At 44.0% G+C, this 18,229-nt stretch overlaps 1 protein-coding gene across 2 annotated transcripts in view; it reads right to left on the bottom strand.

Annotated features, from left to right (window-relative positions):
• Positions 1-2,035: 2,035 nt before the first annotated feature.
• Positions 2,036-18,229, bottom strand: part of UBA2 (ubiquitin like modifier activating enzyme 2) — a 46,544-nt gene continuing 30,350 nt past the window's right edge. For both annotated transcript variants that reach the window (XM_033225656.1, XM_033225657.1), the window contains 5 exons: positions 13,549-13,704; positions 11,908-12,004; positions 7,749-7,854; positions 4,903-5,039; positions 2,036-2,888 (listed from right to left, as the gene is read on the bottom strand). In XM_033225656.1, the coding sequence (XP_033081547.1) occupies positions 2,707-2,888; positions 4,903-5,039; positions 7,749-7,854; positions 11,908-12,004; positions 13,549-13,704 (678 nt within the window). In that variant the 3' untranslated portion in view covers positions 2,036-2,706. The remainder of the gene's footprint in view (positions 2,889-4,902; positions 5,040-7,748; positions 7,855-11,907; positions 12,005-13,548; positions 13,705-18,229) is intronic.

Below are 18,229 nucleotides of genomic sequence, written 5' to 3'. Positions count from 1 at the left end.
AAGCTGAATGGTACAGTAAGAATTACACAAAGTAGAACAATGTATGAATTAGCAATTTAAAATTTAGTTGAAATATAAAAGAAATATTGCCAGAAACACAAAGCGTAAATGAATACAATAGGGGAAACAGCTTAATGGGTTTCTGTTCTCTGAAAACCCAAGGCACATCTCTGAGTGGTAAGAGTACCCTAAGAGGCAAAGCCCTCTGAGGTCCAGGACCAGAAAAACAGTGCTCCTCTACCTACTGCCAGTCTGGCACTATCTGTAGGCTGGAGTTGGGTTGGGGATGATACATTCAAAATGGACTTTGGTAAACTAGGGGACGACACAGACAAACACTGCAGAAAGGAGTAAGGACTCCCTCTTCAGCATCTTAAATCCAAGGCTCCAACTTACCAGGCTTGGGAAAAAGTCACATACTTTCTCAACACAGGCCAACTGCCAACAATCCAAATTTAAAAAATACTGCCATTAGGCCAGGCACAGTGGCTCACGCCCGTAATCCCAGCACTTTGGGAGGCTGAGGCAGGCAGATCACAAGTTCAGGAGTTCGAGACCAGCCTGGCCAACATAGTGAAACCCCATCTCTACTAAAAATACAAAAAATTAGCCGAGCATGGTGGTGGGAGCCTGTAATCCCAGCTACGGGGGAGGCAGAGGTTGAAACCGGGAGGAAGAGGTTGCAGTGAGCCGGGATTGCGTCATTACACTCCAGCCAGGCGAAAGTGAGAGGCTTCATATCAAAAACAAACAACCCACAGCCAAGGCCGGGTGCGGTGGCTCACACCTGTAATCCCAACACTTTGGGAGGCCAAGGCGGGAGGATCACAAGGTCAGGAGATCGAGACCATCCTGGCTAACATGGTGAAACCCCGTCTCTACTAAAAATACAAAAAAATTAGCTGGGCATGGTGGCGGGCGCCTGTAGTCCCAGCTACTCAGGAGGCTGAGGCAGGAGAATGGCATGAACCTGGGAGGCGGAGCTTGCAGTGAGCCGAGACTGCGCCACTACACTCCAGCCTGGGCCACAGAGGGAGACTCCGTCCCCCCAAAAACAAACAAACAAAAAAAAAAAAAAAAAAAAAAAAAAACACCCACTGCCATTAGCAGCTTTCTTTTATTTACTTATTTTTTGGAGACAGGCTCTTGGTATGTTACCCAGGCTGGCCTTGAACTTCTGTGCTCAAGCCATCCTCCTGCCTCAGCCTCCTGAGTAGCTGGAACACCTATGTGCAACACCACCACATGCAGGAAGAGCTTTATTTTAGAAAGTACTCTTCCTACCTGTGAAGTCTCCAAGAAAAAAGAAAAGAAAGTACTCATCTATGACAAACAGTGATCTGAGCCTTTTTTGAGATGGAGTTTCGCTCATCGCCCAGGCTGGAGTGCAAATGGCACAATCTTGGTTCACTGTAACCTCTGCCTCCCGGGTTCAAGCAATTCTCCTGCCTCAGCCTCCTGAGTAGCTGGAATTACAGGTGCCTGCCACTACACCCGGGCTAATTTTTTTTTTAGGTAGAGATAGCGGCCGGGCGCGGTGGCTCAAGCCTGTAATCCCAGCACTTTGGGAGGCCGAGACGGGCGGATCACAAGGTCAGGAGATCGAGACCATCCTGGCTAACACGGTGAAACCCCGTCTCTACTAAAAAATGCAAAAAAATTAGCCGAGCATGGTGGCAGGCGCCTGTAGTCCCAGCTGCTCGGGAGGCTGAGGCAGGAGAATGGCGTGAACCCGGGAGGCGGAGCTTGCAGTGAGCTGAGATCCGGCCATTGCACTCCAGCCTGGGCGACAGAGCAAGACTCCGTCTCAAAAAAAAATAAAAATAAAAAAATAAGTAGAGATGGGGTTTCACCATGTTGGCCAGCTTGGTCTTGAACTACTGACCTCAGGTGATCCACCTGCCTCAGCCTTCCAAAGTGCTGGGATTACAAGCGTGGGCCACTGTGCCCGGCCGAGTTCTTTTTTTAATGGAAAGAATTTGGCATTCCTGCAGTAGATATAAGGCAACAGAAACAGAAACTGTGCAGGCATGTGTAACAAGAATGCAGATGCCATTTATTTGGTCCATAAGTATAGTCGTTATTTGAGTTTTACAAAACATCGAATATAAATAACCTGAAACTGTTAACAATACACAAAAACTGGCTTCTTACACAGACATACCAGGCAGTACAAACTGAAAACTTGAGTAAATTAACATTGTTTTACATTAATATACATGGTGCCATTTAACATTTAAAAACAAGTTTCAATGCATAGCACTTGATACTTCTTTGAATCTGTTTCAATCAGTTAAGAGTATGAAAATGATTAGATCTAGGCTAAAAATAATTCTTCTTCTAGCCAAAAATAAAGGCATAATATTTATAACCAGGTATCAACTTTACTAAACCACAATATTTTGAAACTATTAATGATACCTAAAGGTATTTACATTAAAAAGGCAACATGCATTGTGTTGTTTTATCTCATGACTGGTTATGCATACACTTTGTTCAAAGGGTTTTTAAAACTATATTCCTACTTTCAATACAGCATACTGCAATGTGTCTAACAGTTCTAGCAAAATGAATGCTTTCAAAGGGAGCAGAATAATTTTCAAGTCACTGGTGTCAATTTTTTCCCTTTGGAACAAAGGACGTAACAATCTGGTTCTGCCCAGATAAACTAAACAGTAAGAGGGTTCTGTTTAGAGGCATTTCTGTTCAATCTAATGCTATGACATCATCAAGCTCTTCCTTCTGTTCTATACGTGACCTCTTTGCACTGAGATTCTCTTTCTCATCTAATTTCCTCTTGCGGCTTCTCTCTTCTTCACTGACATCAGCATTATTTGAAGAATCTTCTTCATCCGAATCAACTATGAGAACGTCATCTTGCTCTTGAGCTTATTTCAGAAAAAAGGAAAAAAAAATGGGTAAAAGCGTGGGAGTTACTTGTGCTCACCAGTATTTTCTATAATTGAAAGCTGACTCTTCTAATATACACCAAACTTAAGAATGGCTGCATTTTCACTTTACACATTATGTATTTCCATACTGTTTTAAATCTTTTATATAATAAGCACCTATTTATTTTCTAATCAAAACAAAAAATTGTGACAAGCATTATGTAACTCAAAGGACTCATTACACATCCTTGATTCTACCTCTACCTTCTCCAATAGAAGAGCAGAGGGAACATATTCTAATAATGGTAGTAGTGGTAACAACAATACAGCACTTACAATGTGCCAGGAACTGTTCTGAGCACTGTGCATATGACAACTCATTTAATCATCACAACCCTATAAAGAAGATCACATGATTATCCGCTTTCCAGGAAAGGAAATTCAGTGAATGACTTCCCAAGCTTACACAGTAGCAGAGGATGAAGCCAGGAACCATCCCCAATGCAGAAATGATACTAAAGGTGGTTTTATCTCCTCGTCCAACAAAATCAAAGGCAGAATACCTACCTTACTCGTGGCTGTAACCCTGGAAACCTACCCACAGTAGAGGATCAATAAATGTACATTTCAAATTATGATTCTGGAAAATCTACCATATAGTCTCTTCCTCAAAGGGAGGATGATTGACCTTTCTAATTTCAGTGAGGGGAAAAAAAACAGGTTATGAACCAATGACCCAGGCCATAATCTGAATGTTCATCTCCAAAAATCTCAAGAGAACATTAGAGCCAAGAGTAAACATATTCCAAAGAATGCCACAGACAGGTCAAAGAAATGAAAACAAGTAAAAATTTGGTAACCTTTAGTTTCCTAACTAAAGGAAGAGAGGGAGCGGAGTAAATATTCAAATCAGAACACAGTAAAGAATCAGTTATTTGGAAAAATACCAAGCACCAGCACTGGAAATCCAGGGGAAAGGACTATACGCAAGGCATATTGGTGACGAGGAAACTCTAACATGCCTAAATTCCATACTTACCAAGCACCTGTTCACTCAAAATAGTCAGATGCATGGATTTATTGCTCCTAAATAACACAAGCATACAAAACCCCAACCTGCTACTATATAGGCTGACTGCGCACTAGTAAACTATCATTTCAAACTGTAAAAATCAATTAACAAAAAATAACAAAGTGTTCCTATTTTCTGTAAGAAATTTCCGTAAGAATTTCCCCCAGTCTTAAATGACTGTTTGTTTTGAGATGGAGTCTCACTCTGTAAACCAGGCCGGAGTGCAGTGGCACAATCCCAGCTCACTGCAACCTCCGCCTCCCGGGTTCCAGTGATTCTCCTGCCTCAGCCTCCCGAGTAGCTGGGGCTACAAGAGTATGCTGCCACGCCTGGCTAATTTTTTGTATTTTTAGTACAGATGGGGTTTCACCGTGTTGCCCAGGTTGGTGTCGAACTCCTGGGCTCAGGCAATCTGCCCGCCTTGGCCTCCCAAAGTGTTGGGATTACAGGCATGAGCCACTGTGCCCCACCTTAAGTGACTTTTTTTTGAGACATGGTCTTGCTGTTGCCCAGTCTGGAGTGCAGTGGTGCGATCATGGCTCACTGCAGTGTTGAACTCCTGGGTTCAAGTGAACCACTTTAGCCTCCTGAGTAGCTGAGACTACAGGTACGCGCTACCATGCCTGGCTAATTTTTTTTTTTTTTTGTACAGACGAGGGTCTCACTGTGTTGCCCAGGCTGTTCTCCAACTCCTGGCCTCAAGTAATACCCCCATCTTGGCCTCTCAAAGCGCTGGGATTACAGGTGTGAGCCACCACACCCAGCCCTTAAATGTCTTCATGGTTCATAAATTCAGAGCTCCATTACAACAATCAATACCAAACCAATACACACCTCTAGTAGTTTTATGGATCTATGGTCAATGTTCCTAAACAATCAGTTTGCTTTTACTCTTGCTTGGTGGGTGTTTAACAACCTGCTGGCTGGGGCCACACTTACCTGTGGAGGTAGAGGGCTGAGCTCCATCATCACTGCCATTGGTTATGCTTTTGGCAGCATCTTCAGCTTGTTTGGGTCCCACTTTTTCCAGGGCATCACCAACAACCTCAAATTCAACATCCTTTCCTAGGTCTTCACTGTAGGAGAATCACACAGGTCACTGCTATGACTATTTACAAAGCAAAGGAGCATCAGAGAAATCCTGTTGTTCCTCAAAGCATATACTATGTACACACCAAATATGTGGATTCTAATTTTTTTTTTTTAATTTTTATTAAAAAAAAAATTAGAGATAGGGTCTCGTAATGTTGCCCAGGCTGGTCTTGAAATCCTGGGCTCAAGCCATCCTCCCACCTTGGTCTCCTAAAGTGCTGGGATTACAGGCGTGAGCCTTGGATTCTAATTTTCAAAGAGCTAAACTTACAATAAAAAAGATGGTACACACCAAATTTCTGTGATAATCTACATGCACTTTCAAATCAGGGCAAGGTTTTGGTTTTTTGTTTCTTTAAAACAGTAAATTAACTTTTATTGCCAAAGCAGAAAACTGAGTCCAAAACTCAGTGGCCTCAAGTAGTAACTCTTAGACGTTATTTCTTCAGCCACTATGGAGTGCAGTAGCGTGATCTTGGCTCACTGCAACCTCTGCCTCCCAGGTTCAAGCTATTCTTCTGCCTCAGCCTCCCGAGCAGCTGGGACTATAGGCATGCCACCATGCCCGGCTAATTTTTTTTGTATTTTTAGTAGAGACAGGGTTTCACCATATTGGCTAGGCTGGCCTTGAACCCCTGAGCCCATGATCCGCCTCAGACTCCCAAAGTGCTGGGATTACAGGTGTGAGCTGCCACGCCTGGCCTACAATATGATCTTAACTATAGTAATGTGGTGTTTTTTATGGGCAGAACTACATGATTTCTGGGTCCCCCCATCTTTACAAGCTACATCATGCTTCTGTACAGAACTCTCAAAAACATGTAAGTCAAACAAAAGACATACATGTTTTAAGGGGTGGGGTTCTGCTCCCAGAGAGCTAAAAAATATGATTAAAAACCCTAATTATACCTCCTCTTTTAGATACCATGTGGTATTTCCACTTTATTGTACATGTCCTTCCACTGTCTTTTCTTTCACAACTGAAAACAAGCATGCCACTTACATCTAACTAGTGTCCAACTGAAGCAGGACCACTTTGATTCCATTATATAACTGTGAAATACACTACTTACTAATAACTCTCATTCAGTCCTTCCTGTCTTTTTTTTTTTTTTTTTTTTTTGAGACGGAGTCTCGCTCTGTCACCCAGGCTGGAGTGCAATGGCGCAATCTTGGCTTGCTGCAACCTCGGCTCCCAGGTTCAAACGATTCTCCTGCCTCAGCCTCCTGAGTAGCTGGGATTACAGGCACACGCCACCACACCCAGCTAATTTTTGTATTTTTAGTAGAGATGGGGTTTCACCATGTTGTTCAGGATGGTCTCAAACTCCTGACCTCGTGATCCACCACTTCAGCCTCCCAAAGTGCTGGGATCACAGACATGAGCCATCACACCTGGCCCCTTCCTGTCATTTTATGCATTTTATAAACAAAGTATGAAATGCAGTTCTCTCCAAATAGCCACACAAACACTATGCATGTTTGTATACTCATGAAAATACTGACAAAATAACTGGACGCAGGTGGCAGCACCACTAAACCCTTTGTTTGTTAGATGCTACCCAAAAACCCCAAGTCAGGCGCAGTTCCACCATGTCAATGAGCATGAACAAAAATGCAACCTGGTCAACACATGAATATATAAGCAGACATGGTAAGATACCATGTGTATCTTAACTGTGCTACAGACTCAGGAATCTGTACAATTCTTTTTTTTCTGAGATGGAGTTTTGCTCTTGTCACCCAGCCTGGAGTGCAATGGCGCAATCTTGGCTCACTGCAACCTCTGCCTCCCAGGTTCAAGTGATTCTCCTGCCTCAGCCTCCTAAGTTTTTGGGATTACAGGCGTGCGCCACCACCAGCCTTTGTGCAGGCTGGTCTCAAACTCCTGACCTCAGGTGACCCGCCCACCTTGACCTCCCAAAGTACTGGGATTACAGGTGTGAGCCACCGTGCCCGGCCAGTACAGACAATTCCCAATATTCTTTTGCTATTGTCACAAAATCACAAACGAAATGATTTGTTTTATGGCAGAAATATTTCTTTTTTCTAGAGAACCTTGAAAAACAATTAATAATTTTATTCCAGTTTAATTACTATAATGAATTCGCCTCTGTTTAAACTGTTCAAACACCTGGACTCTAGCTCTTCCTGATCAGCCACCACTGATGACAGTTACTCTTAAACATTTTTTGCTTATTTCTTTTATTTCTGGGTTTGTTTTTTTTTGTTAAGTTGGAGTCTCACTCTGTTGCCCAGGTTGGAGTGCAATGGCATAATCCCGGTTCACTGCAACCTCCACCTCCCAGGTTCAAGGGATTCTCCTACCTTAGCCTCCCAAGTAGCTGGGACTACAGGTGCCTGCCACTATGCCTGGTTAATTTTCGCATATTTAGCAGAGATGGGGTTTCACCACGTTGGCCTCGAACTCCTGACCTCAGGTGATCCACCTGCCTCAGCCTACCAAAGTGCTGGGATTACAGGCGTGAGCCACCACACCCTGCCAATTTCTGAATCCCCAAATTTTTCTGTTGGTCAAACATCACGGAACTCAGTGACCAACTTGACCAAATATACGATACAGTTTCAAATGAACAGCAGGGTTTAAGGATAAGAAAACACTTTTCCTCCATTTCCTCTAAAGTTTATATATTCAAATAATTTCTTACAATTAAAATATTAGTAGCTCTTACCTATGAAGGATGTTGATCAATAAAGTATAGTCCTGGAGGAAGTCATCTGCTTGAAGCCGGCTGCCATTTCTAATTCCAAATTCTGACAACTTCTTGTGATTATTAGCTAGGAAATGTGAAAATAATTTAGTACTTCAGTTACATCTTCATAGAGCAGTCAGGTTCATTTTTTAAAAAGCTAAACCTCTGTTATGGGGCTGAATTGTGTCCCGTCCACCAAAATCCAAAGCTTGAAACCCTAATCCCTAGTATCTCAGAATGTGATTGTATTTGGAGATAGGACTTTTTAAAGGAATGATTAAATTTAAATGGGGCCAGTAGGGTGGGCTGTAATCTGATCTGACTGATGTCCTTATAGAAGGAGGAAGGCAGGCACAGTGGCTCACATCTATAATCTCAGCACTTTGGGAGGCCAAAGCAGGATTGATTCCTGAAGCCCAAGATTTGCAGTGATTGCACCACTGCACTCCAGCCTGCTGGGCAACAGAGCAACAACATTTTTTTTTTTTTAAGACTCTGTCTCCAAGCAATTAATCAATCCCGAAATTTGGACAGAGACATCAGGGATGTGCACCCCTAGAGGAAAGGCTATGTGACACAACAGAAAGGCAGCTATCTGCAAGCAAAGGAGAGAGGCTTTAAAATAAACCAAACCTGCCAGCATCTTCATCTTGGTCTTCCAGCCTCCAGAACTGTGAGAATGTATTGTTTAAGCCACCTGGGCTGTGGTATTTGTTATGGAGGCCCTAGCACCCTAAAACATTAAAATACTGGGAATTCAGTCTTAAAACACTTAACTACTGAAACTACTTCAAGGGGACCAGACTGAGAAATTCTGAAAACTTTTCCCCATTCAAATCAATTTTTTTTTAAGACAGGGTCTCACTGTGTTACGCAAGCTGGAGTGCATCCCAGGCTTGAGAGGTCTTCTTACCTCAGCCTCCAGAGTAGCTGGGACTACAAGGTGTGCACCACCATGCCTAGCTATTTTTTTTTTTGAGACAGAGTCTCGCTCTGTTGCCCAAGCTGGAGTGCAGTGGCACCATCTTGGCTCACTGCAACCTCCACCTCCCAGGTTCAAGCGATTCTCCCACCTTAGCCTCCCGAGTAGCTGGGATTACACGCACCCACCATGCCTGGCTAATTTTTGTATTGTTAGTAGAGACGGGGTTTTGCGATATTGGCCAAGCTGGTCTCAAACTCCTGATCTCAGGTGACCCACCCACCTCGGTCTCCCAAAGTGCTGGGATTACAGCCACAATGCCCAGACTAATTTTTGCATTTTTACAAGAGATGAGGTTTTGCCATGATGGCCAGGCTGGTCTCAAACTCCTGGCCTCAAGTGATCTGCCCGCTTCAGCCCCTCAAAGTACTAGGATTAGAGGTGTGAGCCACCGCACCAAGCCCAATTTTCTATATAACCTCAATTTTCAATCCCCTTCTTTTTTGTCTGGTTTTTTTTTTTAACATTTATTTCATCGTTTATAAGGAAAACACTTAGAAAGGTTTTCCCTACACTGATACCCAGAACATACTAACGGTTTCTCCTAGTTCTTTTCCAGATCTGTTGCTTGCTTTACCATTTTTATCTACCAGGAATGCCCTTGGCATTCTTACCCAGATTTCCACCTCCAAGCCCTTTCAGACATCTCCACTGACTGCAAACCTCTTGGAACCATCACATTCAAAAGGAAAACCAATTAATATGGGTTCTTATTTTGGTGATTTAGCATCAACTGTAAAGTCTTATGCTGACCTAACAACACTGCTAACATTGTAAGGCTAATCCTCAACTGGGCTGCAAGTTCTGACTTTGCGAATCTCAAATCTATTACCTGCCTCTGCCTTAGTAAAAATCCCTCAATCCCCTCCTCCCTAACTAGCTCCCTGCTACTCCCCTGTTTAAACCCTGGTGGCAGGTGGCAGTGAAATACTGCCCCTTCCTCTGGAGGGTAGGGGTCAAGGAAGAGGAGGAAGACACACAGTGCACGTATGACAAGAAAGACTGCAACCTCATCACTGCTGCCAACCCCTCAGCACCCCAGCTTCCAGTGAAACCAAATAATGGGCCACTCCCAAGGCAGTTCAGGTTGTTTCACAAGCTCACACCTTTGCATACAGATGTTCATTCTGTCTAAATGCTCTCTTCTTCGTCCAGTGAGTCCCTACTATTTCTTCAAAAAATGACCCAAGTGCCCTCCCTGTCCTATTACTCCCCCTCCCTTTCACAAAGCAGAGTATACTTTCCTTAGATTTGTACTGTGTACACACTCTTTCTACAGTTTTCCTTGGACTATGCTGAATTCAGCTGTTGACAACCTCCCTTCTCCTTCCAGGCTGCAAGGCACTTCAAGCCAAGGTCTGTTGTCTTATTCATCTTTGACTTATGAATACCCAAAACGATGCCTGTCATACAGGACTCCACACACATTCTGATAAGTGCTGTCTCACCCTCCAAACCACATGTATTTCTGTACAGAACGGTCACACTGAAGCCACTGAGATTCCTGACCAGTTTCCTTTTTTTTTTTTTTTTTTTGAGACGGAGTCTCACTCTGTTGCTCAGGCTGGAGTGCAGTGGCCGGATCTCAGCTCACTGCAAGCTCCACCTCCTGGGTTTACACCATTCTCCTGCCTCAGCCTCCCGAGTAGCTGGGACTACAGGTGCCCGCCACCTCGCCCGGCTAGTTTTTTGTATTTTTTAGTAGAGACGGGGGTTTCACCGTGTTAGCCAGGATGGTCTTGATCTCCTGACCTCGTGATCCGCCCGTCTCAGCCTCCCAAAGTGCTGGGATTACAGGCTTGAGCCACCGCGCCCGGCCCAGTTTCCATTTTTAAGCTAGCATTTGAAAGTGCTGGCTACAACTAAGGGACAGCATATAATCACAAACAGACATTTTTTAAAAAGTCAGCTGGCTAGAATGAGGCTTGGATACTCAAGTAGACTCCTAAAATAGAGCACCACACAGCCAAAACATGGCCTCCAATTACACATGACCTAATAGCCCAAACAATTTCTCAACAAGCAACTACAACCAAGAAGAACCCTGATGCTAAACCTGCATTTAAAGAAGCCTTAACTTCTGGATCCCAAAGTATGAATAAATGACCAATGGACAAATAGGTATGAATTAACTCAATATACAGGGAAAACACAGGACCTAGAACCTTTGAAAATAACAGTATAGCCGGGCGCGGTGGCTCAAGCCTGTAATCCCAGCACTTTGGGAGGCCGAGACGGGCGGATCACAAGGTCAGGAGATCGAGACCATCCTGGCTAACACAGTGAAACCCCGTCTCTACTAAAAAATACAAAAACTAGCCGGGCGAGGTGGCGGGCGCCTGTAGTCCCAGCTACTCGGGAGGCTGAGGCAGGAGAATGGCGTAAACCCGGGAGGCGGAGCTTGCAGTGAGCTGAGATCCGGCCGCTGCACTCCAGTCCGGGCGACAGAGCAAGACTCCGCCTCAAAAAAAAAAAAAAAAAAAAAAAAAAAAAGAAAATAACAGTATACTGGCAAAAACTGGGACATGGAAAAACGAGAACAGCAACTCAACAAATGAGCTGCAAAAGTGACCGAGGAGGTATGGGATCAACGAGTACAGTCTGAAGGAGGAATAACCACAATGCAATTCTTACTATGAAAGCTTCAACAGAATCAAATATATTGTACCTTGTATAGCAAATGCATCAGCAAAAGGGATGACCTGCTTGAACTTTTGAAAAGGAAAGATCAGAAAGCCAAAACTGGGCACTGAATTTCAATAATCTTTCTGCTATATAGAAGGAACAGGCTACCAAGGCTTGCCCACTCTTGTAGAAAAATCTCCAAATGCCTTAGAACCCTTCCCATTGTGATTTGACAGACAGAACAGTCTTCTCATCACAAGGTTAGCTCCCAGGATCCATGATACCGGCAAGGAGGTTTCTTGGAAGTGCACAAGAGCACTGCAGTCACTGAAAATGTCTGACATGGAGCTCCCAAACATGGAAGTGTGATGACCCCCAGCAATGTCACCTTGAAAGAGCACCTCCATGACCAAACACTGCCACTCTCTGTAATACTGAGTATCATATACAGTAAATGAATCAACTAATGTGCACTCTTTCCTTTAAGCAGTCTCCACAATGAGAGGAGTGAATAAATGCAATGTATGATACCTTCCGTCTCTCCCTCTTCGGAAGATATTAGGATTGTTCCTTTCCCATCTTCAATTTGGACATCTGGTGCTACCATAGCAAATTTTTCTTTCACTATCTACAAAAAAAAAAAAAAAAGATTCAAAATATTAACATAGGTAATTAAAGATCATAAGAAATCCTAGACTTCTATAAAGACTCTTACTTTTCCCTTCGATTTATTGGAAACAGGCCAAGTCACTCTTCAAGATCCCTTAGAGCAAGCAGGAAAGCCGTGATGATTCACCTGAGTTCCATCCCCACATCTGACCACTGATGCAGATCAGATCCAACTTCATCCCAACAGGGGACTAGGAACTCCCTGGCTGGCTATTGCTACTTTGTCTTTCCCTGCAGATTAGGTAGTGAGCTACAAACACTTGACATATTTCATTTCAGTCTCTGTGCCAACCCTGTAATGGCAGGGGTTTGATAGATGGAATCATTTCTCATTAACCTGACTCTCAGATAAGCCTCCCCGTTCCATGCATTTAGAGAAGTGATAATATTCTGTTAAATCCTACCAGCTCCTAAAAAAGAAGGAAAGAAGGAGGAACTCTCTATAGGTCTAAGTATCCTACAAATAGAGGAATTACCTTTAAGCTCAAGAATCAGGAGATACCAAAGATAATTATTTTCTAGAAAAGAAACTGGGGCAACCACCCTCTGTTGTACCTGCCACTTCCCTGACCAAAACATAAGCTCAAATCAATCCATCCTGCATAACCAGTTTCTGGAAGAAAAGCCATTCCCTATCAGGCAGCACTGCTATTTGAGAAGGGCCGCTTCCTCCTCTCTCAAGAGGCATGTAAATATGTAGCATTATGATGGTCACAACCAGAGGACAACAGGAAGTGATCTCAAAATGGAAAGTGACACTTTTGAGTCATAAAAAAAGAAAACCTCCCCAATACACAAATATAGCCAATTTAACAGGAACTTAAGGACCAGACCATGTCCTAAATCCCCATTTCTTCCCTCACTTCAGCTCCAGAGGTGAACCCAGGTGTGCAAATGCTCTACGTCCTCAGGGACTAACTTACCACACCAGAATCAGGTCATATTAGATAAGTGTGTACCACCACCAAGCCTCAACTCAGACCTCAGAAATAACAAAAGCCCCCTAATTTGCTGGGAGTGGGCACTGTCCAAAATGCAGAGAACCCAAAACTCTGCAAATTACTTATACCCTTTAATACAAAGCTGGTAACTTGGGCTTTGCTCTACTGGAAATGCAAACTTTGCACTGCATGCAAATACTTATCTGCTCACTGCGACAGTGAGGACCATTCAAGGATACCTGTTATTTGTCAAAAAAAATATAGAATTTACCCACTGTCTGGGAAGCAAAGAGCAAAGAAGTCCTCTGCTTGCAGTGATACTGTGCCACCACTGTGCTGTAGATTCCAGTCAAATACTCCCACTCTGTTCTGGGATGTGAGGCACTTATTCTGGAACCACAGAAAGAAAAGCCTGCAGGTATCCAGAAGGCAAAATAACCCAGGAAATCACAGCAACACATCTCTGCAATGGGACCTTTTCAGAGTAACTAGCTAGTGTCTGCTTATTATCACAGTACTACTGTAAAGGCAAAAGGAAAAGGGACCCAGGCCTTGCACTGACCTTGTCTTGTAAGGTGAGGACAGTCACTTTATGGACATTCAGCCGCACAGTCACCTCTGGCTTGCTGGCACATACGTAACAATTGGGGTTGGGAGGATCCAGTGCACAAGGCACAAGAAGCTTCTTTCTCGGGTTTGGTTGTTTATTCAAAAAAATCTTTGGAGGAGAAATAACAGGCAGAAATCAGAAACGTGTGCTATAATTTTATACACCATATAATCTAAAATTGCGTTTACCAGATATCCAATAAAAAATGACTTAAAAATTCCCTTCCAGATGGCAAAATGGATCAGGAAAATCATGAGCTTTTTAGGAGTATGGTTTTTCAACCTTCTTTTCTAATCAGCTAAAGGCTAGCCTTGCTAGCCTTGCTGAAAAGATATCTCCTTGTATTATATAACACTCCGTGTTCTTCTGCGACCTAATTTAGCAAGAGTAAGGGCAGAGGCATGCTCATCTGTGGTGCCTTCATTGTATCAGCTGCTGGTGTCCCTCCCTGAGGCTATTCTTATCAACCAAGTAATCTCATGACAAGACCAATACATTCATTTCTCCAGTTAACAATAATGCCTTTCACAGATGTCTAGAATCAACGTCACTGCCTTCCCAAATTTTCTGATTATAACAACATTTATATAATGAGGGAAAAAAATAATGTATTTCTGGCAGTATATGTACCTATTTACCGTTCCTCTAATACTAAACAAAAAAATAATTAAGAACCAAGGCAGATATAAAAATTACATTGAAATTAAGAAAAGCTCCAAGTTCCTGCTACTACTAAAGTTTGGAAAACACTAGCAAGATCCAACACAAACAACAAATGTCAGAAGACAAGAAGTTGAGACACGAACCTTTATCTTGTAACTACAATGTAGTGTTAAGTCTGCTAAGACGAATGAATTCTTTTTTTTTTTTTTTGAGGCGGAGTCTCGCTCTGTGGCCGGGACTAGAGTGCAGTGGCCGGATCTCAGCTCACTGCAAGCTCCGCCTCCCGGGTTTACGCCATTCTCCTGCCTCAGCCTCCTGAGTAGCTGGGACTACAGGCGCCCGCCATCTCGCCCGGCTAGTTTTTGTATTTTTAGTAGAGACGGGGTTTCACCGTGTTAGCCAGGATGGTCTCGATCTCCTGACCTTGTGATCCGCCCGTCTCGGCCTCCCAAAGTGCTGGGATTACAGGCTTGAGCCACCGCGCCCGGCCAATGAATGAATTCTAAAGGAGTACTCTATGGATTCCCCCGAGCATACAGAACTAAATCCCTCAAGAGACACTAAAGCCCTCCTCTGTAAAACAGCTTCTCCTACAATGAATACTGGTAGGTGGAAGGGCTAGAAGCAAACTGCCCAGGCCAAGCAGGCTACAGAGGCAGAAAGATTTGTTTGATTTTGGGCTTCACTGGGAAGGTAAGTGTGCTAAGGGAAACTGACAATAATAAAAGCAATTGCTACCACGATTAATACCTGGGCTAACATTAATCCATGCTGGAATTCATTTACAAATGTAAACAAATGAAATCCAGATATATTACTATTTTTTCTTTTTCTTTGAGACAGAGTTTCACTCTTGTTGCCCAGGCTGGAGTGCAATGGTGCGATCTCGGCTCACTGCAACTTCCGCCTCCTGAGTTAAAGTGATTCTCCTGCCTCAGCCTCCCGAGGAGCTGGGATTACAAACTTGCGCCACCATGCCCGGCTAATTTTATATATATATATATATGTATATTTTTTTTTTTAGTAGAGACCGGGTTTCTCCACATTAGTCAGGCTGGTCTCGAACTTCCGACCTCAGGTGATCCACCCACCTTGGCCTCCCAAAGAGCTGGGCTTACAGGCGTAAGCCATTGTGCCTGGCCAGATATATTAATATTAATAGTCCAAGAGTGACATGGAGCTAAGCAGGCAAAGAAACCAGAAGGATGTGATGGGAAATAACAGACATTTTAATAAGTTCAGTAGTTTGTACACGCCTGTAATTCTATCACTTTGGGAGGCCAATGCGGGCAGATCACCCAAGGTCAGGAGTTCGAGACCAGCCTGGCTAACATGGTAAAACCCTGTCTCTCCTAAAACTACAAAAAGTAGCCAGGCATGGTGGCGCCCGCCTGTAGTCCAAGCTACTGGGGAGGCTGAAGCAGGAGAATCGAACTTGGGAGGTGGAGGTTGCAGTGAGCTGAGACTGCGCCACTGCACTCCAGCCTGGGTGACGGAGCAAGACTCCATCTCAAAAAAAGATACCCAAAAATAAAGTTATTAGAAATTAAAAATACAGGCCGGGCGCGGTGGCTCAAGCCTGTAATCCCAGCACTTTGGGAGGCCGAGACGGGCGGATCACGAGGTCAGGAGATCGAGACCATCCTGGCTAACACGGTGAAACCCCGTCTCTACTAAAAATACAAAAAAAAACTAGCCGGGCGAGGTGGCGGGCGCCTGTAGTCCCAGCTACTCCGGAGGCTGAGGCAGGAGAATGGCGTAAACCCGGGAGGCGGAGCTTGCAGTGAGCTGAGATCCGGCCACTGCACTCCAGCCCGGGCGAAAGAGCAAGACTCCGTCTCAAAAAAAAAAAAAAAAAAAAAAAAAAGAAATTAAAAATATATACAATAAAAGTTTAAGTAGAAACGACAGACTGGGCAATTTGTTTCTGTTCCTTCAAACTAAAATTCCATGAAAATAAAATATTTTAAGAGTGCATCGAGGCTGCGCGTAGTAGCTCACACCTGTAATCCCATCACTTTGGGAGGCTAAGGAGGGTAGATCATTTGAGGCTAGGAGTTTGAGAACAACCTGGGCAACATGCTGAAACACCGGCTCTACTTAAAATACAAAACTTAGCCATGTGCGGTGGCATGTGCCAGTAATCCCAGCTACTCGGGAGGCTGAGGCACGAGAATTGCTGGAACCCAGGAGGTGGAGGTTGCAGTGAGCCAAGATCACACCACTGTACTCCAGCCTGGGTGACAGTGAGATTCCGTCTCAAAAAAAAAAAAAAAACCAAAAAAACAGGAAGGAAAGAAGGAAGGAGGGAGGGAGGGAGGCAGGCAGAGGAAGGAAGGAAGGAAGGAGGGAGGGAGGGAGGAGGGAGGGAGGGAGGGAAGGAAGGAAGGAAGGAAGGAAGGAAGGAAGGAAAGAGTGCATCAGGCCAGGTGCAGTGGCTCACACTTGTAATCCCAGCACTTTGGGAGGCCAAGCTGGGAGGACTGCTTGAGCTCAGGAGTTCAGGACCAACCTGGACAACATAGCAAGACCCCATCTCTTAAAAAAAAAACAAAAAACGGCCAGGCGCAGTGGCTCACGCCTGTATTCCTGTAATCCCAGCCCTTCGGGAGGCCGAGGTGGAAGGATCAGGATGTCAGGAGTTCGAGATCAGCCTGACCAACATGGTGAAACCCCGTCTCTACTGAAAATACAAAAATTAGCCAGGCATGGTGGCGTACGTCTGTAATCCCAGCAACTCAGGAGGCTGAGACAGGAGAATCGCTTGAATCCGGGAGGCAGAGGTTGCAGTGAGCTGAGATCGCGCCACTGCATGCCAGCCTGGGCGACAGAGCGAGACTCCATCTCAAAAAAAAAAAAAAAAAAACAAGTGTGTATCAATGACACTGCAAAATAAGAGTACCGCTGCAAACTAGATATTTTTGAAATTTCTAAAGGTAAATGGGTCATTTTATTTCAACAAAAAGAAGAACCTAAACAACAGTAAAAGTATTGGCTAATATTTCCTAGGAAGCCTTCTTGAGCTGGTAAGAAAGTGAAGTGTCTGCAGACACAACATCGAAGGAAGGAATCCAAAGAGAACATCCAAGTAGTGTCAGTCTTAACAGATACACCTACCCCATCCACCACTAAGGTAGGAACTCTTAAAATAGGAGATCCTTACACAAAGCAAGGACCTGAAAGGAGAGGAGAAAAATACTTTCTCCATAAAAATGATCTTAAACTTGGTGCTTAGTGGAGGGGGAGGAGTATCTTCCCATATAATTCATGACAATAACACAGGGCTCGTTCAGGTTTGTGGTCTGAATACATAAGTATTGAAAACCCTAAAATTAAGAATTGAGGCCGGGCGCGGTGGCTCAAGCCTGTAATCCCAGCACTTTGGGAGGCGGAGACGGGCGGATCACAAGGTCAGGAGATCGAGACCATCCTGGCTAACACGGTGAAACCCCGTCTCTACTAAAAAATACAAAAAACTAGCCGGCGAGGTGGCGGTGCCTGTAGTCCCAGCTACTCGGGAGGCTGAGGCAGGAGAATGGCGTAAACCCGGGAGGCGGAGCTTGCAGTGAGGTGAGATCTGGCCACTGCACTCCAGCCCGGGCGACAGAGAGAGACTCCGTCTCAAAAAAACAAAAAAGAATTGAAAAGTGGTCCTCTATTGGCAGTGCCTCAAGCACCCACATATAATAACCAGAAATGCTCTTTGAAGAAATACATCTACAATGGGTTCCTAAAGAATTACCAGACACAATTCTAATACACATTCAGTTTTTAAAAAGTCATAAACCATACAAGCGAAGCACTATGAGAAATAGCAGAAATGACAGCAGATTCACCCATAAAGATCTCAGACATTAACATGATCAAAAACTATAAAATAAAATTGAAAAGAATGACTCAACAGGAGAATGACTGAACAGGGGACTATAAAATGACCAAGCGGCCAGGCGTGGTGGCTCATGCCTGTAAT

The sequence above is a fragment of the Trachypithecus francoisi genome, unplaced genomic scaffold (genome assembly GCF_009764315.1).
Source record: "Trachypithecus francoisi isolate TF-2019V2 unplaced genomic scaffold, Tfra_2.0 Lachesis_group12, whole genome shotgun sequence".
Lineage (NCBI taxonomy): Eukaryota > Metazoa > Chordata > Mammalia > Primates > Cercopithecidae > Trachypithecus > Trachypithecus francoisi.
This window is presented reverse-complemented; position numbering and strand designations above follow the sequence as displayed.